The 21,493-nt window shown below is 47.4% G+C and overlaps 6 protein-coding genes across 6 annotated transcripts; 2 read left to right on the top strand and 4 right to left on the bottom strand.

The window, feature by feature from the left end:
• Positions 1-3,194: 3,194 nt before the first annotated feature.
• On the top strand, positions 3,195-5,413 carry F4807DRAFT_447407 (glycoside hydrolase family 62 protein). The gene is made up of 2 exons (XM_047999878.1): positions 3,195-4,577; positions 4,689-5,413. The coding sequence occupies exons 1-2, from the start codon at positions 3,605-3,607 to the stop codon at positions 4,850-4,852; spliced, it is 1,137 nt and encodes a 378-aa protein (XP_047848882.1). The 5' UTR covers positions 3,195-3,604; the 3' UTR covers positions 4,853-5,413.
• On the bottom strand, positions 5,402-8,197 carry F4807DRAFT_447404 (uncharacterized protein). The gene is made up of 3 exons (XM_047999877.1): positions 7,764-8,197; positions 6,066-7,627; positions 5,402-6,009 (listed from the first exon to the last, which is right to left on the bottom strand). Exons 2-3 carry the CDS (start codon positions 7,563-7,565, stop codon positions 5,842-5,844), a joined length of 1,668 nt encoding a protein of 555 aa, XP_047848881.1. The 5' UTR covers positions 7,566-7,627; positions 7,764-8,197; the 3' UTR covers positions 5,402-5,841.
• Positions 8,198-8,344: 147 nt separating this feature from the next.
• Positions 8,345-10,438, bottom strand: F4807DRAFT_447402 (Prp19-domain-containing protein). Its single transcript, XM_047999876.1, has 5 exons — positions 10,285-10,438; positions 10,183-10,227; positions 9,668-10,106; positions 9,154-9,611; positions 8,345-9,086 (listed from the first exon to the last, which is right to left on the bottom strand). Exons 1-5 carry the CDS (start codon positions 10,295-10,297, stop codon positions 8,611-8,613), a joined length of 1,431 nt encoding a protein of 476 aa, XP_047848880.1. The 5' UTR covers positions 10,298-10,438; the 3' UTR covers positions 8,345-8,610.
• A 725-nt stretch (positions 10,439-11,163) lies between these two features.
• Positions 11,164-11,815, top strand: F4807DRAFT_465713 (Oxo-4-hydroxy-4-carboxy-5-ureidoimidazoline decarboxylase; the record flags this gene model as incomplete). The annotated part of the gene is made up of 2 exons (XM_048002311.1): positions 11,164-11,673; positions 11,762-11,815. 2 exons carry the CDS (start codon positions 11,164-11,166, stop codon positions 11,813-11,815), a joined length of 564 nt encoding a protein of 187 aa, XP_047848879.1.
• Positions 11,816-12,278: 463 nt separating this feature from the next.
• Positions 12,279-14,155, bottom strand: F4807DRAFT_334728 (uncharacterized protein). The gene has a single exon (XM_047995320.1). The coding sequence runs from the start codon at positions 13,841-13,843 to the stop codon at positions 12,386-12,388; it is 1,458 nt and encodes a 485-aa protein (XP_047848878.1). The 5' UTR covers positions 13,844-14,155; the 3' UTR covers positions 12,279-12,385.
• A 4,777-nt stretch (positions 14,156-18,932) lies between these two features.
• F4807DRAFT_465711 (putative MFS multidrug transporter) lies at positions 18,933-20,957 on the bottom strand (the record flags this gene model as incomplete). Its single annotated transcript, XM_048002310.1, has 7 exons — positions 18,933-19,671; positions 19,736-20,065; positions 20,128-20,144; positions 20,212-20,401; positions 20,457-20,580; positions 20,642-20,775; positions 20,830-20,957. 7 exons carry the CDS (start codon positions 20,955-20,957, stop codon positions 18,933-18,935), a joined length of 1,662 nt encoding a protein of 553 aa, XP_047848877.1.
• Between the last annotated feature and the right edge of the window lie 536 nt (positions 20,958-21,493).

Here is a 21,493-nt window from a genome sequence, read left to right as displayed (position 1 = left end):
GTCTTCACCACCTACTAAGAGCTACACGATCTGGTTACATCGTGTCTCCGTGAAAATCTTCTAGAAAGACTGCTAGCGGCGTAAAGTAACATTAGCTGCCTTTTTAAGGTTCCCAAGAACGAGACCCTTATGCATCTCATATTAGTAGTTAGCTCATATACGGAATGGTTGGCCGTCGGCCTAGCTAACAAGCTAAAAACAAAGAAGCAAGCCAACGCCAGTAAGCTGATGACCGAACCTAGACAAGAAGGTATTCATGAAAGGACCGCCGACTTGGTATTCCCCATATTCTAGCTCATCTTGGCGTAGAGCCTTCGAAATTCATTTTTATCCGCTCATCGCGTGTTCGCTGAGATTTTATCGTTCCACGACAGCAAATTGGTGCAAGGCAAGCAACGCACTTAATGGGGGCAACCTCTTCATCGGAAAGGATGTTAGGAATGTTGATATCACACGAAGCTAATTGGTAGCTAGGACAGGTAGGGTAAGGTAAGCAAGTGCATCCTGCGGCGACAGACTAACAACCACCCACTATACATCTCGTTTATCGCGATACGAGAGCTGTCAAGATCTATGAATGCTTCCGTACCGAGCATTATTTCGCGAGCTGAATACGATGTCAGACAAAGGCAATCATGGTTAGTTTATCCATTTATCTCTTTCCATGTTTGTACATAATAATCACCGCGGCCCCAAATTTCGTCCCCAAAATCCGGCGGCACCTGATCATCTCTAGCCTCACGGGCCCATCTGTCGAGATCTTCATTCGTTACTTTTTTATGATCTTCTTGCTTGGAGCCGGCATTCTCTTTGTCCGACGTTGATGGCATAGAAGTAGGCGAAGTGGATTATGGTTTTTTAGATGCTGTAGAGGAAGACATTGTGAAGGGTGGAAGCTGTATATGATTATGGCTTTTGCATCTGGATTTGGCAGATTTGAAATATTGTAAGCTCATCTGTTGTCGCCTGCCATTTCCATGCGGCTAAGGAATAAACTTTTGGTGGGCGATATTCAACCCATTCAAAGTTTTCACTATTAGGAATTAGATATACAGAGGTTTTAGCGCATCATTGTAGTCATTTCCGGATCTCAAAACGCTCAGTCTTCGAGGCTTCTATGCTATACAGGCATCATTTATGTTATGGTTTGATCCCACTTTGGTAGAAAAGGGCCCATAAGCTTTCAGCATTTCATCGACGACGAGCCGCCGTGTTGGTAGCTCGCCTTTAGATATTTTCGCAAATCTTCCAAATCAGGTTGGCGCCGCCGAAGTTCACAGATAACGAGCTTCTAGATGCGCTCTAGCAGAACTGGCAGCTGAGAACGGGTTAGACTAATCCCAGAAAGCTTTTTTCCCTCTTCCTTGGCACAGTTTGCCACTTTGGATCTACGTACTATCGACGATATTCAATAGATCTCACCTTGAACCCTTGTAGTAGCACCGACCCCACAGAGCATCATGGGTGGTCATCTGATCTATTTGCATGGGTTTGTTGGTGACATTGAATGGTGGTTAGTTATAACACACCCATCTGCTTGACTTGTGACGTAATGCGGATCATGATGGTATTTATAACAACGCTGAGAGCAGAGTTGCGGATCTAGGACGGCCCCGGCGCAACTTATATGCCGCATGCGGAGATGAGTTACGCGGGCACTGAGGCCGGATTGCAGGGCTACAATACGAACTCACCTACGGGATACTACTTCGACTCGGCAAGAATATAGGGCGCTTTTGGTCTGACGAGTGTTTGATTTAGTATGTTATGACTATGCTTTTGTATCCGTGTGTACTGCTTGTGTTCTCTTAGTGAGCGACCCCTATTTCTGTATAGTGGGATTTGGCATGGTACGTACGTCTCGACAACTCAGTGGTAGCTGGCTTAAGACCAAAATTGGATACACAATTATGTAGGATTTTACTGCAAAAATATAGCAATATTAGGTAAGATCAGAGCTGGAAAGGAGATGATAAGCCGAACTACCGTCACACGCACACCCCGGGTCCGTGCCACCCATTTTCCCATATAAAATCGCCAAAACACAATACCTATAATTAATTCAATAAAATAGCTACAAGTATAAGGTCTAAATTTTTAAGGTATTCATAATGAAATAGGTTCATATTAAAAGCCTTTAAAAATTAGGAAATTCTTAAGGTGGGTAAACGAATTTTTGAAGTTGAAGATTTTCGATTTATATGGGAATCCCATACATTTTCTCGATAATTCTTTTAAAATTCATAACTCAACCAAAATAAATCCGTTAAATTTACTTTCAGTTTTATTAAATTTAGAAAAATAGGAAGTACCTACTATATTAATATCTAAGTGTAATGTATTTTATTTATTTAGATACGAATTTCGTGGGGAAATTTTATAAATATAATTTTCTTACAAAAGTTTCACTTAATTATAATTAAATAAAGAAAATATATATAACTAAACCACTTTTGTAGTAGGTACTTTATGCTTTACTTGATTTAATAAGACTAAAAGTAAATTTAAAGCATTTAATTTGGTTGAGTTATGAATTTTAAAAGAATTATCGAGAAAATGTATGGGATTCCCATATAAATCGAAAATCTTCAACTTCAAAAATTCGTTTACCCACCTTAAAAATTTTCTAATTTTTCTAAACTTTTTATATAAGTCTACCTTAATATAATTAAATCAGAATTTCAACCCGTATATGTATAGGTATTTTATTTAATTAGTTATGAATATACTGTTTTGGCAGTTTTATATGGGAAAATGGGTGGCACGGACCCGGGGTGCGCGTGTGACGGTAGTTCGGCTTATACTAAGTCTGCAGGCAATTATCTGGATAGGTATCATGTGTCATTTGCCAAAATACCTCCTTTAATCATAGAGGCCATCAATATAAATCCCGACTTCTTTTCCCTACGGTGATGAGATAGCAAAATGTCATTTCTTGATGATGCGGTTTTGCTTATACGTGCTTGTTATTATATTGTTGTCTATACAAATACATGGAAGTAAAAGGCGACATAAATGAGATTCAAAAAGGGGATAGACGAAAAACACGTATAACTGGACACCCTATATTACTCTGTTCACATTTATGATTTCTATCCATATACAAATTCGATGCCTACCTATAACAGGATAATCCTGTTGTTTCATGAGGCCTTTTTGGAGATATAGTCGATATATATGATTTCATCCGCATGGCTATATGAAGATTGGGTTCTCATTCGTGCGGCTACGGGAATATATTAAATTCTAGACGTGTCGAACAAGTTTCTAAGGCCAAGTTCCTAAGCAATGGAATTTCTTGAAAAAGCACATGTTGGATTGGATAATTTGTATACTTCCCTTAGGAGGGATACATCGACTTTTTATCTGATCGTGGCAGGTATATTACATGGGCGTACCTATATTAATATGTAAACGGAGAAATTCATCAAGCCCGCAACTGCTGAGCGACTCGGTCTTTACTCATATTCGATCATCTCATACGATAATCATCCCTATGTGAGGGTATACATATCTGGCGGTCATCCGCCCAAACTCACGAGCTTCAAGGCCTCAAAGCTCAACCCCTCGCTTCCACCTACCCCCGTGAAAAGAAGTCACCACGATGAGACTCCTCCCAACCATCACCGCGCTCCTCACATCCGCAGCCGGCATCACAGCAGCACAGGATTGCGACCTCCCATCATCCTACAAATGGACGTCGACCCCGGCGCTAGCGACCCCCAAACCAGGCTGGGTCTCGCTCAAGGACTTCACCAGCGTGATGTACCAGGGCCAGCACCTCGTGTACGGGACGACGCACAACTCGGGCGCGGGCTGGGGATCCATGAACTTCGCCCCGTTCGGCAACTGGACGGCCATGGCCCTTGCCCCGCAGAACGCGATGACCGCCTTCGCCGCCGTCGCCCCGACGCTGTTCTACTTCCAGCCGAAGGACATCTGGGTCCTCGCGTACCAGTGGGGACCCACCGCGTTCACGTACCGCACGTCGTCCGACCCGGCGAGCGTGGACTCGTGGTCCGCGCCGCGGCCCTTGTTCTCCGGGACCGTGGCCGGGTCGAGCACGGGCTGCATCGACCAGACGCTCGTCGGCGACGCGACGAACATGTACCTCTTCTTCGCGGCCGACAACGGCAAGGTGTACCGCGCCAACAGCATGCCGATAGACCAGTTCCCGGCGGACTTCGGGCGCGCGTCGACCGTCGTCCTGAGCGACGCGACGCCGGAGAATTTGTTCGAGGCCGTGCAGGTGTACACCCTGCGGGGCCAGAGCGAGCAAAGCAAAAAGGAGAAGTACCTGATGCTCGTAGAAGCGATCGGCGCAAACGGCCGCTATTTCCGCTCGTTCACGGCGGAGCGCCTAGATGGCGAGTGGACGCCGCAGGCGGCGACGGAGAGCGCGCCGTTCGCCGGAAAGGTGAATAGCGGCGCGGCGTGGACGGATGATATTAGCCACGGCGACCTGGTCCGCGAGAACCCCGACCAGACGATGACGGTGGATCCGTGTCGGCTCGAGCTGCTGTACCAGGGGCGGGCGCCGGGGAGTGGTGGCGACTACGGGCTTTTGCCTTACCGGCCTGGTGTGTTGACGCTGCTGCGTTAGTTGGGGTTTGGGTGGAAGGGGTTTGGGTATATGGGTTTATATGTAGAGATTGTAGATAGCGTATATAAAATATATAGATACGTACATCTAAAATACGTTTCACGCACCCCTGATTTGGATGGGTCCGGAGAAAAGGGGAGGGTTACACAAATTGCAAACTCGCCACGTGCTAAAGCCTTCAACAGAACAGAAAGACTAATATCCTTATTTCGTCAAAAGTTCTTTTCTATAACCCTATGTCATCTCTAATGATCATCTCTTAGAGTATTTGGGTTCTTATTCTCGAAAAGATCTGGATTTGATTCCGGCGCGTCGAGACCTCCCAATAGGGGTAAATGGTTATTCGCTTCGGGCTTTGGTAGAGGATATGAGATATCAAGGTGAGGAAAGACACAGGTAGATACTATAGTTGCAAGTTGATAATGTGATACTTTGACCATATTGGCGTCTACTAGTATGTCTACCGGGGTATACGGTTACGTCGGGGCTCCTTTCAACAGGAGAAAATCTGCCATTTCGAAGTAATGAAACGGATAACTAACTCACGATGTTAATATAGAGCAGCAATCATCACTCGCTTTTACGATAATATTATACCTGAACATGCCCTAGAAATTAGAGGGAGCGTTGACGATAACCTAGGTAGCTCCTGTTGACGATGATAGCGGCGATATTAAGGTGGCTGATTTTAATGGGATTATGTAGGGGATCAGTTATTAGATAGGAGGTATGGGAAGGGTAGGGTAGGGAATAACATCGGGCTGCTAGACATTTCACATAAGCAAAGAATGGTAAACACCGTAATCATACGTTTTGCCTTAGATGTGTTCTTTGAAAGCACTGCGTTGCCTATATAAATAGGTAAGCCCCCACCTTACGTATCAGGGTGGAGGAGAACGCGCGTAAGCTACCTAGGCAATTGATCATCTCGGATGCACCGCGCATCCGCCGACCGGCCCAACCCTTCAGATAGGACGGGACAACCACCAAATGCAACCAAGCCAGGTTCATGATGATGTACCGTAATCTCGCGGAAAACAAAACCCATGGGAATCATACCTCCTACCAACCCTGCCGATTGTTGTGCCATTCCTAGACGTAACGCCATGCCATGCAAATGTGAATCCCGGAGTACCGTCGTAGTATCGAATGAATTTCAAATCGGGTATCCAGCCTCCCCGAATTTGGCTCCGGTCAAGCCTAGTAAAATCTGTGATCGTGAAGTGGCTAAGGTGACATCACATGAAGATGCCAACCCAGGCCGACTTGGCACTAACGTCCGTTTCGCAATCCTCGACGGCGCAGAGCACGTGGTTCTTGGGCCCGTTAGGATCCCGTCGGAATCCTACTTGGACTGGATTTTTGCCCACGGGTTTTCGGTTCTCGTAGCATGCTCGGCAGTAGACCTATACATGGGTTAACACAAATAACTGAAAGAGAGCAATGCAGGGCGGCAACTTACGTGTCCGCAAGCCTTGACGGCCCAAAAATGATGTTCAGCCTTGTCCTTCTTTGTACGAGCTTTCTTTGCCGGGGGTCCTTGATAAGCGTCATCGTCATCCGGGTCGTAGGCTAACTCGAGCTCACAACTCGGACATATGGCGACTACGTCCTCGGCCGTGTTTCGCGTAAAACCTTCTCTCGTCTCCTTAGGGGGCTCGTGCGCGGGCTTGGCACCGAGACCACCGGGCGCATGTGGCGCATTCGCCGCAACGGCGAAAGGATGGACGCGAACATCTAGATTGACAGGGGCGAGATTTGGCGCCGGCAGAACGTTAGGCGTGAGATTGCGATGTCCTATCATGACAATATCCTCGTCGCCCCGATTGCGGTCACGGTTGTCTGCCCCAGGCGGGTTGCCAATCAGCCGAAGTAAAGGTATGTTGTTGAAAAACTCCTGGAGATCATGGAAGGTGTGGTGGGGATGGGGTAAGCCGAAGCGTGCCGGTGCCGGTGCTGGCTGTGCGCGATCTCGCAGTCGTTGATGGCGAGGAGGCTGCTGGATGGCAGGACCCTGGTGCGGACGTTGAGGCTCGTTACGTCTCGGAGGTGGCAACACAGCAGGATCCTCGTCATCTGAGTCTGAAATCAAGTTGATGACGTTGCGAGCTTCCATGTAGCTAGCATCACTACGAGCCAGTCGCGGTAGAACGTTTCGCTGCTGTGATCGCTGTCTTCGGCTATTCTGAGAATGATTCTGGGGCGCAGGTTGAGCGGGCTGCGTAGGGCTATCATTCTCGCCTGTCAAGTCAATAACTTCAGGCGCTGCTCGAGGCTGCTGCCGCTGATGTCCCTGGTTGCCTCGGGGGTTTCCTGCCTGCGTTACTTCCATTTCCACAAGCTCATCCGACTGTCCAGGGTTGTTGCCTGCATCTCTTTGATGGTTCATTCTTGCCAAGAATTGGTTTTCCTCAAGGGAATCATCCGAAGGAATATCTACCCAAGGAAGATCATCCGGCTGCCCAGGTCTAGCATTTCCCTCGATAGCATTGAATCCGTCGCCGTCATAATCGGCGTCAATATAGTCAAGATCGTCGTTATCGCTCACGAATAGACCTTCCTCTTCCACTTCCTCGTCCAGTTCGCGGTCGGGTAGGTCAAAAGGAAAGAGCTCATCATTGTCAACCTCTCTAATAAAGCCGAGAAGCTCATTCAACATGGCTCTTTCTTCGCCATGGTTGTTGAACGACATGGGAGGGGGTATTGCTGCGGGCGCAGAGCTGGTATCGTTCGAAGGTGTTTGACGTTGATGCTGACGTTGGTGTTGATGGTTGCGTGTTTGTCGGCTAGGCGACTCGGATAGCGAAGAGCGTAAGTCGATGTTGGTGGAGGGTGTAGAAGGTAAAGAAGGCGTAGAAGTAGTATAAACGGTCGAAGTGGTAGAAGGTGCGACAAGTCGGCCTGGTCGGGGGGGTGTCGACGATAGAGGATCCGGTGAATCAGAATTAGGTATTTCTGCCATATCAAATGGGCTAAAGTATGGGCTGATCTAAATTGGACCAGCTGGCCAAGGCAACGAGGTGACTGTGTGAGTGGTTAGTCAGTAGTCAGTGAATGGAAGTACATGACAAGCAAAAATCATGTACTGTAGTAAAAGGTGTCGAGGTGTGAACTGTGCAAACATGTGAACCCATTGAGCCATAATTATGCAGGAACGTACCAACAACCAGACTTAGCACTGATTGAATTGTGACTGCGTGAACATGTATATATGGACAACACAGTTAATTTCGGACAATCATTTTGTTGAGTATGCCTTCGATTATCATTTATGCCTCGTTGCACCGTGGTCTTTGGTTCGGATGTACTGGAGTGTTCAGTACTAATGTAGTGCTATAATCGATGAGAAGATTGTGGTTGCTGTTGGATGCCGTAGCTTATAAGGCGACGTTTAATTGAAACGCTTGTCGCATTCAATTTGAAAGATATCTGTAGGAAATTGGGAGGAGGATTAAAGAAAGGTTAAAGCGCATTGGGGTTGGCAATGGCAAAAAGGTTATGAAGGTTTAGAGTTATGGTAATCAAATGGGTCATGCAATGGCGAAATTCACATAACGCGAAGCCTTGCAGTCGTCCTTGCCTGCTGCACGCAGCTGCTGTTGTTAAGTTCGGGATAGAGACGGCAAGGATGGCAAAGATGACGCCTGTTACATAAGTCTTCTATCCGCTTAACTCCGGCGCCTAAAATTTCGTACATGGATGTACATTGGTACACAGGTACATAAGGACATAGAATTCTCATTCAATATTGAATGTTAAAATTCCAGTGGCGGTTTATTCACGCCAGTAATCAAATATTCAGAAAACTCCCCATTCATTATCGAGGTATTACAGTTCATTACACCCATTAGCTGTTTTTTTTTTGTAATGTACATTGAAAAAGCCTGGGTTACCAGCTGTGATCTTGTTGGCTACAATGAATCTCTTGTTTTGGTGTCCGAACTTGATTCCCGCATCTTCTCATTGTACCCTAAGCTCTCGAATATGAACGCCATTAGCCCAAATCATTACTCTTTAGCAGTGAGAACACTGATTACTCCATCCCCGTTGACTGCCACCAACTTGTTCGCATTCGCGGTCCACTGAACATCAATGGCACTGACAGCCGCGCGTAAAGGTTCGGACCAGGACTTGGCAGACTTGTTGTAGTGTTGTACCGTTACTCCAGAAGGGCCGCCTGTCGCGAGGAACTGCTGCGATTCATCCCATGCCAGGCTCTGCACTGCACTGCCGGTATCGAGAACCTTGGCTTGTGCAGCGTCACCTGACTTGCGCAAATCGAATATGGTGACAGTTGTCTGTCCCTTGCCCGTGGCTGCAAACCAGTAGCCATTCTCAGAGAAAGCAATCGCTTGAACGGGTGCGCCTAGAGTGAACGAGGCACCTTCAAGTCCCGTAGTGGTAAAATAGGCCGTAATCTCGCCAGAGTTGGTGCCACAAACGAAGAGATGACCATCGGGATGGAATGCGCAGGTAGTAAAGACTAAAAAATGATTAGCAAACATTAATAGCAAAGTGTATTGTATATATTGCCATAAACTTAAACTTACCAGAATTGGTGAACACGCGTCGAACACGGCGCAAGTTGACTAGGTCGTAGAAGACAAAACTCTTATCTGAACCGATGGATGCTAGAATCTCCTTGCTGGGGTGAATTGAAAGACCAGTGACAGGGCCAGCGTGATCCGAGAAGGATGCAATTTCACTGCCATTCTCAAAGACCTTAACAGAGCCCTTGGATGTTGCGAAATAGACCCTAGTACCATCCCATATCGAATTTGTCACGGGCTCGTTAACTTGTAACGAACGTTCGACTGTGTCCGAATCGATCGAGTAGATTGCTACATCACCCTGCAATCCGCCCACGGCAGCATATCCCTCCGAGACACTAACTGTCGTAGCCTGGGGAACGGGCAGAGAATTGGTAGCACTGACGGCGAATGAAGCAACGTCCTCTGCGGTTGCCGTTCCTTGAGGAATGGTTCGCTTCTTCCGAGTCTTAGACAACCTATCGAAATCCAATTAGTCATATTAAAATTAATCATAGAAAATCATAGTACGAACCGAGCGTGGAATTCGTCCACCTTAGCTACCAAGTCCTCAGGCAGAGACTCGGGGTCAAGTGTCATGGCATCACCTGCACCTGCGCTGCCTGCTGACACAGTCACCTTCGATAGCGCGTCCCGGGCCTCATCACGCTCCTTCATCAGTCTTGCTATGACGCGAACGGCAGCATCATGTTGGTAAAGGGCCGTCGCAAGTTCCTCTCGCACTCTGTTCAAATCTTGCCGAATACTGTAGGTTTCCAAGGCGACGGCATCCCACTCGTTCTGGAAAGCTGCAAGCATGGCGGGTATAGAGCTCAGAGTAGGCGGTCGGGGTCGAACAACGGAGGGCGATCGTATGACAAGAAGGTCGTCGAGAGTTAGGTCCTCGCCGCTCACCGGGTCCTTTCCATTTTCCTCGATGTATTTCTCAATCAAACGTTTCTCAAAGACAGCGCCTGTGGAGGATAATCAACAAACACGCTTTTTTTTTAAAGAAACAAACTGACGCATGGTTATCGCTGTTGGACTTACCAGATAGCTTGGAGACGACGGGCTCTTGAGGAGCTTCGCCGGAAACTATTTCATGTTAGATTTGTGACTTTAATAACGATTGATACTGTATGAGGAACTTACGAGCACACAACATCGTGAGAAACCGTGACTTGGTGATGGTCGTGTCAAGGTTTAGCTGGCAAGGCTGAACTTGATAAAAAATCCAAGGTTCAAATGTTGCCTTGCATGCGCAGGTACATGTAAAAGCTTCAAAATCAATCGCGCTATGTTGACTTTGAATTGATTGGTTTAAATTTTGTCGGGTCCGTTGAAATTCAACTGGTAGAAAAAGCGACCGCAAAAAGGACCGTTATTTATCCGAAGACTAGGCTCGCATCGGCTCTACCAATTGTCGAAGTGGGACCCAATCACATGCATGGGCTACACAGGTACGAAGGTTCGGGCCAAAAGTTTGGAAATTTTTGTGATGGGTTGAGACCGTATATTTAAAGCATAGTTGCACCGTGTGGCGTATTGTCTTAGTGGCTTAGCTCCCTGGATTATAGCAGCTATCCACTAAAATTTAGCGGTTAGATCACTATTAGGTCTAAGTTGTAGCATGAAGCTAATACAGTGTGTGGGGTGATTACTTAATCGGACACTGTGCAAAGCCTGTGGCTCTGTTTCCAAACTTTTGGCCCGAACCTTCGTACGTAGTGCTAATGTACACCTGTGTCCCACATCAAACCCCACCATGAATCAATAGCTCGAGTTCTACTTAAACCACTACATACAACATTGAAGTTTTGCGCGGCACTCCGCGATGGACAATACACATAACAAGGTCTAGTGACTGCTTCAAATAACCCACTATAAGTTGAATGCTCTTTAGCAATATGAAAATACTACTTAAAACTATTACCTACAATTCTAAACCGTGGCAACCTTATTTTATGCGCAAAGTACGATAGTGTCTGTCTTTACTCATGAATAAAATACAGAGTCGAATATCTACATAGAATGGCGTCTACAACAACTTTACCGCCTATTACCTCGCTACCCACCGCCGATGATGAAATCATAAAATCCGCTCTCGACGCTCTCTTTGAACCATCCGCAGATCTCCACGACTTAGCGATACCATCGATCCACGACAGTCCTCCATTTTCGTCGTACGAGTCTCTCGTTAAGCATGTTGGAGCCATTCTGTCGCAGCTCGCGCAATCCTCGAGTTCAGATGCGCGGGAGAAGCTCCATGGGGTCTTAGGTTCGCACCCGCGCTTAGGCGAGAAGAAAGTCGAGAGCGCCCAGAGTCGTGCTGAACAGGCGCATCTCAACACGGGCAATTCCAAGGATAAGGAAGAAGAGGCTACGAAGCTTAAGGCCCTGAACGATGAATACGAATCCAAGTTTCCCGGGTTGCGGTACGTTGTGTTTGTGAACGGTCGGAGCCGAGCGGTTGTCATGCAGAATATGCGGGAACGTATCGATCGTGGTGATATCCGGGCTGAAGAACTAGAAGCTATCCAGGTAGGTTGAAGCATACCTACCGAGACATGATTGTAGCTGTAAGAAGCCCGTATGTGCTGACAGGTTTGGGCGTGAACCCCCTTCCTAGGCGATGGTCGACATTGCTCTAGATCGAGCGAACAAGCTGCAGGGCGCTATCTAAGTCGTGCCTGACTAGGTACTTAGGGAATGCATTCCTCCTGTGCACATGCTCTTAAGGGGTGGGTAAGGCTCATGTTTGGCTTTATGTCAAGCGAAGAGATCAAGCCCCATCTCAGCTAGTATGCAAAGACATATTTATTTTGCTGTACGTCGCACCAAGAGTTGCTTGGGCACGCCCAAATCTAATTAGCCCTATGGTGTTCGGGATGCTCTTGTATATTGTTGTCCATTTGGACTCCGGGGAAAGCACAAGCAACAACCTTATCAACCCTATGCCATCATAGTAGCTGTATTTCCACCACATATACCTATCTTTTGAAGCACCGTTTTGCAAATTTTTACTCAAACATTGATTCATTTGAAGTTGCCATGAGGTCGCAGTAGGCTTCTATACCCACGAACGACGTGTTTGGGTATCCCTAAATTTTTTTTTTCAGCCTAATCTTGCATCCATCGCTCAGTAACCATAGCGCCATTTTTATGCCCTCGTCCGGGTTCAAAAAACACCAGGTCGCCCCAAAGGATCCCCCAAATCAACATCTCAATAACCATGACCCCTATTCCATATTCCCTATGCTATCCACCGTATCCCATCCAGTTCGTCCAAGTATTCCTCATAGAAGTGCTCCCCACCACCCGCCTCGTCGCTTCCACTACTACTCTCCGATGATCGCGCCCCAGAACCAAACAAAACACCAAAATCTGCGTACACGTCGTCCATGTCGTCATCTGAGAGGTCTGCATATCGGGTTTCGAGATCTGGCGACGGGAATGCAACCTCCTCTTCTTCATCCGCTTGTAACGGTAGGTAGGAGGGCCTTCCGAGGATACCCGATCGCGTCGACGAAGAGAGCGGAGATGTCGCCGGTGGGCTAGGAGTCGTATTCTCTGAGCTGCTTGCCGAACCGCCCCGATCCGGAGGGGTCGAGCTGGGAGGCGACGGGTGGAAGGTCGTCGTGTGTGGCCGCCACGCCGGCGGTATCGGGTGATCGTATGGGTTGGGTGCGAGGCCGGGGAACCGCGCTCCGGTCGTGCTATTGGAAGTGGTCACTATCTGCAAGCCATGGCTCAGCAAATCTCCTCTGGCAGCCATCCCCGCGATCACCGCGTGACCCCTAAGCACGGCGGCGTGGCGCACGCCGATGCGCACCCTATTAAGGATAGCAGCCTTACGCACGAGCGCGCTCTGGTGGCCGGCCTTCTTCAACGCGCCGACGGCCGCGAACTTGAGGAACCGGCTGAGTACAGGCAAGTCGTCGCCGCTCTCGCGGTTCAGGATGTGCGTCGCGGGCCAGCTGTACGGCTGCGAAAGCCGGCTCGTCACTAAGTGCAGTCGCAACCTCCGCTTCTTGCACGGAAGATCTCCGGTGCCGGGCCCGTCTACGTCATTCGGCGCCCGCCCACGCTTTGCGGGTCGGAGGGCAAGAGCGGACGGCGCGGCGAATGCTTCGCGGGGAAAGCGGAAGACTTGCGTTACCTTCGCACCTTCCACCCGCGAAATCGCATCCGGTGTAGCTGCCCTCAGGGGACGGGTAGAAGACTTCGTGTCTACCCTAGTCGGGGATGATGGGTTGCTGTTGCTGCGCTCTTCTCCCTCTTCGCTGTCAGTGCTAGGCTGAGATTGAGACTGCAGAATGACAGGGGCCGAATTTGCCTTTTGCGGGCTTGGCCGACTATCGGCTAGTGCCGTCGCTGATGGTGATACCGATCTCGATGTCGGGGGTTGGCACGGCTGAAGCTCTATCTGGATCTTCGCTAAACGCGGCCTAGAGCTAGCTATCCTGCGTCCCACATGGTTATGGCCGCTGGTCCCGCCGACGCTGCTTCCGCCGCTACCACCATTGCCGTCTTTCAAAACTTGGTAGACGCTCGGTGGCGAAGGGGGCGCCGACGCGCTAATTCTGAAGTACTGCGATCTGCTGCTGTTCACTAGGCCCGGCTCATCGTCCGGACGATGCGCGTGGCGGGAGGTCCAAGGTAATCCGAAGGCTTCCAGGGACGTCTGGTGCGCATCTAGCTTGACGACCATAGTCACCCTGTCTGCCCAATGCTAAAAACCCGGCTGATACCATATGAAATGGTGCAATCGCTAAATAAACGATCAACAATGGAAGCTGTCGTGAAGAGGGGAAGGGTCTAGCTCAGGTTGGGAAGTATGTCATGATCGCGAAGCTAGATCTCAAAATTCCTCTCCGGTCTTTTGGGTAAGGCGATGCTCTCAACAATATTTCGCAAACTAACACCTGTGCCGCGCCCGGATCGGAACAGTTTTATTAGGTTTTGATTATCGTAGAACGTCCTAGGAGTCGCGGAACTCCGGCGGTTGAGATCATGTATATCTCATCAAACTCGAAACGCCACCAAGGTTAGACAGATGCCCTCTCTTCCGCGCGCGTACCAATTGAACGAGTGATTTATTAGAGCTTGTATAGCGTACAAAAGTTATCGTCGCCGACTGCCAGCTCTCGGGTTGAAGGTACACAAATGTATATGTGTAGTTAGCCAAAGGATGACGGGGTGTGAGACAGGCGCCGAAACAGGTGAGATTGGCTGGGGCCGCTTAATAAGAGAACAGAGGAACGGTAGGTAAGTTGAAGATCGTCGTTTTTGTCTACGTTAAACCCGGGGAAGGGAAATCCCAGTAAATACTTAAGATGGAAGTGTTGGTGGATATTATCGGGGGCGGGACGATCCCGACCGCGGTACCGTGCCGCTTTCTCTCTTTTATTTCTCTCCTCTCTTTTGGTTTCTTGTCAGGTTCTCTCGTCTTCCTCCTGCTGCTCGCCTCAAGCTACGAAATGCTACGTACGGATCAGGCTAGTTAGGCTAGTTAGGTAGGCTAGTTTAGGTATCCCAGGCCCCCTTGCTAACGAAGTACCTACCTATCCTAGGCTATGCTAGGGGGCATGCTGCAAGTGGCACGAGGCGCAGATCCGGGCATGGGTTGAGAGTGAGAGAAGGGTGGATTAGGTACTTCGAACAAGTTGGGTCTCGTCAGCCTCTATGCGAACGCAAATGGACGAGAAATCAGCTGTGTAACTCACGGCCCTAAGCAGATTAGCAATCGAGAAGGACCGAAGTCGTCGTCAGCGTCAGCGTACGATGGGTTAGGTATCGCGGCGGCAGTCAGGCGACTATCTTGGCAGCGAAAGGTTTCCTTTTTCCGGTGGGAGAGCCGTTGGTAGTAGTGTATCTGCAAACGCTGAGGTGGCTTTTGACTGGTACCAACCCTACTAGGACAAGGTGGGAATGCGACGAGTATGTTCATTGGTGTAGGGCTTGGTCTGCCGGAATGATGCCGGGGAGGAAGAGGGAGGAGCCTCTCTTGCGCATCATACACATGAAGGCCGAATCATGTGGATGTGGATGCGGATGAAATGGAGACGCAACGTGAGTCGCTGAAAATAAAGGTGCGGAATAAGGGTCGGAATCGTAAGATCGGAAATAATATTCTATTCATTAATAAGTGACGAACGGTCACTTTGAACAATAGTCCCGACGTTCCATATGGGTTATTGGTTACACGTCTTTTTTTTTCCCTCTCCCCCTCGTGAACAAAGTCGGGGATATTTTCCCAAGTATGGATTGGTACATATGCAGGGACTAACAATAAAATAGGTACGGCAGGCAGGTCGTGAGGGTTGTATCCGCCAGATAAACCGTATTAGTACCTGTGTATGTGCGGCTTTAAGAGACCTCGCCAAAATCGAGGTCGCTGTTAGACGATTGCAATGTGAAGCCGTTCCTAGAAACTTTTGCTAAGTCAAGTCTTGGGTTGAAGAAAAGATGACGGGCCAAGAAGAAGCTGCAGCAAAACTGTTGGTAATATCGTGAGATCGCTTGCATTCCTTTCTTGATCAACTTCACCTATTACAGCCATATCCATAGATGGAGGTATGTACATGAGAGACAGAACGGTCAACGAATTAGTACTAGACTCACCGAAATCCAATCACCTTTTAATTCCTTGAAGGAACGGCACACGGGTGCGCGGATAGGTAAGCGCAGCGATGCCAGCCAACGAATTCCCCCCTGACAGACATAATGATTTTCTTTTCTGCTCGTTAGCATGTGTACTGGGTATGTACAGTGCCTGCTTGTCATCCCAGACCGGGCTGGGGCAAAGACTGTAGAACCTGCATTTCTGATTCCCCGGAGTTTGTATTGATTAACTGGCTGTCCCTAGCCCTGCCAAAGTGATCCGTTTTTCCCTTCCCCACATCCTACCTCACCAATCCTCGTTTTCGCGACGACACGAGGTTGCGACGTCGCATATATCATATGTAGGTAGGTAGGTAGGTATGTGTGTACCACATACCTACATCGTACTATCAGTGTCCTTCTCGGCTTAGGCAATTGACGGATGTCGTGATAAGTAATAACGCGCCTCGAAACAGCAGCAACCAGGAGAAGTAATTACTCCCGTCTGCTTGGAGAGCAAGGGATTCTGCATAAGACGTTTGATATGGGTAGGTAGTATCCCACTGACATAAGGATCATAAAACTAGAAATGATGGATCAAGATGAGCTGACTGCCAATTAATCGCACACAGATGAGCGTGATTGACGCCCCTTCTTTCTATGTAGAGACGTGTATGATACTCTAATATGCCTAGTCAGAACGATAGCACCCTGCCGGAAATAGTTAAGTAGGAACCACGATTCCTGCAAGTGGAAACCGGCCAGATCTGGGGGAACGGGGATTACCGCTGAAAGGAGAAGAAAGCGGGGATATTATACTATTACAACCCGCCATGTAACAGCTATGTACAGTGCTTTTACCAATTACTATGTCTCTTCGGCTTCAGCCACGATATCTTTACCCCAGACATTAACGAGAAGCGACCGACCAATTCCCCTTACATATTTCTCTATATTATCCAGAGGGGAGCAAGGCAATTTCTCGGCCATCATCACATAAATATGCGCCAACGCCATGTGACGAATGCCAGTTAAGTGTGAACACACTTCACACCGCACGACCAGTTAATATCTACCTTCCGTCGATTGATGAATTTTCGCCGGTTTCCTTTTGAAAGAGCCAATCATCGGTGAGTCGATCGTCAGCATCACTCTGAACGGAGTAATATTTAAGGGTCACGCGGTCGGAAAAGGAGCACAGAATAGAAAAAAACAATGAGGTGGTGAATAAAATAGGAAAATATGAATGGCCGCTGAGATCCTGGCTGTCCAAAAGGGGAATGTTTCCATTCTCGCTTCTATCGAGCTTCTTCCAATCAGGCCCTGTCCGTTCACCTAGAATGCGAAACGAATGTGACGGACTAGCAGCTTAGAGAGGTCACCTTACAGCCTGCGCTGCAGTTGGTATACATGCACCTTCATAACAAGACGTATAGCGACGTCGATTACATGTATATCTTCCACGTATTCGTACTGCCGATCCAGCGTATCATCAGCTTTGAGGGGTACCATAGGATGCGATAGTTCGCCTAACATGCTTAATAACGTTGGATATAGGTACCTTTATGGATATCTATAATCTACTTTGCTAGGATATCTCGGCTCACTTCATCCAAACCACTGGGATGTTGCGAACCTCAATGGGATAAGCGTACCACTGAAAGCGGCCCTTTGAGTTTTCCCGCTTTAGGGATTAGTTGACGAGATGACTAGGTACTGCCTCTCACCGCCGAATCGCGAATCCACAGGGAGTCAGCAATCTTGCCAAGTCTGGAGATCAAGATCACCCCATGGGGAAGGGTCATGCGCATCTACGATTGGGCGCCGATATTTCCTAACCATGATTTACCTAATTATCATTATGTCTAATGGCAGCTCGAGACAAGGTTTTAGCCCTATGTGCCACCTTTCTGGATCGCTCCAATATAAATCGCCTGTCAAATAAACGCCCATAACTAATAACACTAGCAAATAAGGCGTATGTGGTACCGCATCCCAGCGCTTGATGAACGAGCACAACCAGTTACCACAGCACGTGTACGGGGAATAACGGCAAGGTTGATCTTTAAGTCACGAACCTTAGCTCACTTTTCCGGTTTCATTCTCGACTTGATTCTTTTCATTACTACCTATTCTCGACACATTTTTACTCAGGGGGTATCCTGTCAGGTACTTGGGTAGAAAGCAAATAGGGGCTCAGCTGTATTCGCACTCTTACCTAGGTACCTAGATATGAAAATGTAGCTACCTAAGAGGAAAACTGACTGGTGATTATTATATAACTAATCTTTTTCTCCAGTTTACACACTAGGTAAATGGGAAAGCTACCTCCTACTCGTCGCTGCTAGGAAAGGGGCCACGCAAAGTAATCCAAAGCTAACTCAAGCGCCCCCGGAATTCGCGGAACATGAGTTCTGAGCACCCAAGTAAAATGACGAGTGAGGATGGTGCCGTATAAGCGTTAGTATGACTAAGATCGGCTGGATTCCTCGGGTACCTCACGACTACATACCTAACTTACCTAATATCGTTGACGGATAACAAATGAAGTCATATTACAGACATCTTAATACAAGCCAACTGTTGAGTTAATTGGCGTTTCAAGCAATGTACTTTTGATCAATAGCCCGACCTTCATATTGTCTTGCTTGGCAGATGGGACGTTATATTGACCAAGCTTTCTAGTCATGAGATCATAGGATGAGTTTACCAGTGAATGCTCTCAACCGTCATGATTGGATGAGTAATCTCTTGAAAATCTTGGCCTTGGTGTGATTTGCATGTAGCTTGATGGTACTGTCGTGATATGACGCGTAGCCGATTGCATAGGTAAAGTAACCTGATGTAAGAACTACGTTGTCACCCTCTTGGATGGAGCAGAATATTCTAACGAGAATAAGTGTTAAATGTTAAAATATTATTATTATCATTCTTTAATCTCAACCATGTGTTATAAATAATTATACTAAACACTCGAAATATTAAAGTAATAATATGTTAGCCTTCCTAGGTACACTTTGAAAGAAAGGGGGTAGCCATTCAAGACGATTCCCATCAAACAGGGGTTAAATGCATTGATAGTTTTATACAAGGGATGTGGTAGATATAGACAACGTGTATTAGCAAGTCTCTTTATATTTATTTCGTAACTCATTCTCTATTGTAACGAGGGCTGGTGACCCTACATTCTCCGAAAGCTATGCTTCTGCCATTTCCCTAAATGCCTCTCCCCTCTCACGGTCTTCACCTTGGATTCTGTTCTTCAATGAACGCGTATGAGAGAACCATAACAGGACTGCAGTAATGACACTAAGTCCAGCGAACGCGATCAATCCTTTGAATTCCAGGTCGAAACCATCACCATATACCCGACCAACTCGAATTAGCTGCTCAGGGGTTAGTACCTGGGCAGCCGACCCCGAGGACGCAGTAATGGCTTGTATTTGCTGAGGAGTGAGAAATTTGGGAAGTTCTTTGTTGAGTTCTGACTGCAGCAAAGATCCGCATATTGCCAAACCAATGCAGCCTCCTAGTGTTCGACCCATGTTCCCGACTCCCATTGCTCCAGCCATCTCTTTCTCGGGAACTTCAACCTTGAGAATGTATAGCAGCGTAGGTGTCATAAGCCCGAGACTCATCCCTATGATCACTTGGTACCCGAACTGAGCACCTGGCACGGCATTGTCGACTGGCAGGGTACTCATCAAGGTAATTCCAACAAGATTTAAACAACCTCCTAAAATTGTTAAGGCTGGGGCCCAGAGTCGGTGTCTCCCCACTAGAGAGCCAGCAACTAACGCTGTCGTGGGAGATACTAATGTCAAAGGAAGGAGGAGAATTCCGGCCCGTGTCGCTGTCTGGCCGTTAACGTACTGGAAGCGTTGAGGTATCTGAATGACTGGGACGTAGAAGGTGAAGCCGAGAAGCAATAGGTTCCTATTCAATGTTCTAAAGTCAGTTATGCGCCGTAGACTAAGAACACGTCTCGTCGAATGCTTACAAGAACAATAATACAACCACCGATCGTTTCAATAGGCCAACTGGGAACAGACTATCCGTATTGGTGTAACGATATGTCCACCATTCCCACAAAGCGAATACAATGAGCACTGCGATGCCGCTCACTAAAGTTCCGATAATGACACCACTGTCCCATTCGTAGGCCTTACCGCCTTCTTGTAACGCGAAGATGAGCAAAATAGCCCAAGCTAGAGACAAGAAGGCACCAACGATATCCATGGCCTTCATGGATCTTCGGACTTGCTGGCTTGATTTTCCGCTGTTCATAAATTTAGCGAGGATTGCGAACGCGAAGGCGATCCCAGGAACGCTGTTGAGAAGTCGTCAGTGAGTTGTTTCTCAGCGATAATACATCCAGGGAATTGGACTTACTTGAGCCAGAATATCCACTGTTTTGTTGCCGTAGCATTAGTATAGTTCCTCACATATATCCCGAATGATAGCATGGTAACTTACTCTCCAAGTACTCTTATCTGATATCACTCCTCCAAGAATCGGGCCAAGTAAACTGGCTAGAGCAAATACAGAACTGAGAATGCCTGTACAAATCCCAAGTTTATCCATCGGGACTACCTGAGCCAAAATGACGAAGGTAAGAGAATACATTCCGGAACCACCAATGCCTTGAAACGCTCTGAAGATAATCCTAACAGGAATATCACATTAGTCTTTGATTATAATAAAGCGTACATATGACTTACAATTGGACCATCGTTTTAGAAACGGCGCAAGCAATAGAAAAGATGCAAAAGACGGTATTGGCGGAGAGTAAGAGCCATTTCGTCCCAAATGTATCGCTTAACTTAGACCATATGAGTATGAATGCTAGAACAGGGATTAATATATGTTTAAAATTCTGAAGATGAAAGAGGCTGGATATATTTACCATTGAAAGTCAAAAGATATGCGACAACAATCCATCCAGAATTACTCAAGTCATTAAGGTCGCTTGCTATATGGATGAGGGATGTGCTGACAATGGTCGTCTCGAGAGAGCATAGGAAGAGTGATAGCCAAAGCCTATAAGCGTGTTAATATGTAATATTATCAAAACCTTCGAAGCTGTGAATTCACCCCAGAATAACAAGGCTCAGTTGGGCATTGTGCAAGACTTCTGTGGAATCGGGCACGTGGTTGGCAATGATCGTAGTCTCATTGGCTTGAGGTTCCGGGGAGTCCATCTTAGTCTCTGATTCGGTCATGATGATTATGAGATTTGAATTGCTACTCTTTGCTATAGAAAATCTTTAGCCTAAGCGGTAGGTCGCTTTAGTCCATGAGAGAAGGGGGGAAGTAACAGGGTTTTGTTTTTAGTAGAAAACGTTTGGAATCTGATTGTTGTGTTACCTGGTGGTTGGTTGGCTAGTGCATAGCACATACATACTTGGATTATATTTCCCAGTAGCTCTTAGGAGGTCCAAGAAGTATCAAGCGCCCCTTCATCCAATATCTAGGGACTTCATTGTTCCGGTTGTGACTATTCGATGTTTCTCGATACACCTTGTGGAAATCTGCGCCTCAGTGCTTGCTCCACATGTGCTAAGTGGTCAGAGAAGGGCTGAAGTTAGCTGCATCGGAATTATCGAGGGATCATGATCCAGGTCCTTCGAAATAAACACGAATAGCTTGGCTTACATGAGGCTGAAATCTATCGAATGATACCGGACCACCGATCCCTGTAAACTTTTATCATCAGATCAGAGATCCTGCGCCGTACGTGGACGTCTCCGAAGACGTT

Source organism: Annulohypoxylon truncatum (assembly GCF_022578515.1).
Source record: "Annulohypoxylon truncatum strain CBS 140777 unplaced genomic scaffold F4807scaffold_58, whole genome shotgun sequence".
Classification (NCBI taxonomy): domain Eukaryota; kingdom Fungi; phylum Ascomycota; class Sordariomycetes; order Xylariales; family Hypoxylaceae; genus Annulohypoxylon; species Annulohypoxylon truncatum.
This window is presented reverse-complemented; position numbering and strand designations above follow the sequence as displayed.

What these genes read in the sequence shown, in the direction of transcription:
- F4807DRAFT_447402 (XM_047999876.1), bottom strand. An exon ending in GTGGACGAATTCCACGCTCG is followed by an intron (nt 9,612 to 9,667) that starts GTTCGTACTATG and finishes GGATTTCGATAG; the next exon opens with GTTGTCTAAGACTCGGAAGA. An exon ending in ACGCGTGTTCACCAATTCTG is followed by an intron (nt 9,087 to 9,153) that starts GTAAGTTTAAGT and finishes ATCATTTTTTAG; the next exon opens with TCTTTACTACCTGCGCATTC.
- F4807DRAFT_447404 (XM_047999877.1), bottom strand. Translation starts at nt 7,565, where the DNA reads ATGGCAGAAATACCTAATTCTGATTCACCGGATCCTCTATCGTCGACA. An exon ending in CCGTCAAGGCTTGCGGACAC is followed by an intron (nt 6,010 to 6,065) that starts GTAAGTTGCCGC and finishes ACCCATGTATAG; the next exon opens with GTCTACTGCCGAGCATGCTA.
- F4807DRAFT_334728 (XM_047995320.1), bottom strand. Translation starts at nt 13,843, where the DNA reads ATGGTCGTCAAGCTAGATGCGCACCAGACGTCCCTGGAAGCCTTCGGA.
- F4807DRAFT_447407 (XM_047999878.1), top strand. Translation starts at nt 3,605, where the DNA reads ATGAGACTCCTCCCAACCATCACCGCGCTCCTCACATCCGCAGCCGGC. An exon ending in CGGGCTTTTGCCTTACCGGC is followed by an intron (nt 4,578 to 4,688) that starts CTGGTGTGTTGA and finishes ATAGATACGTAC; the next exon opens with ATCTAAAATACGTTTCACGC.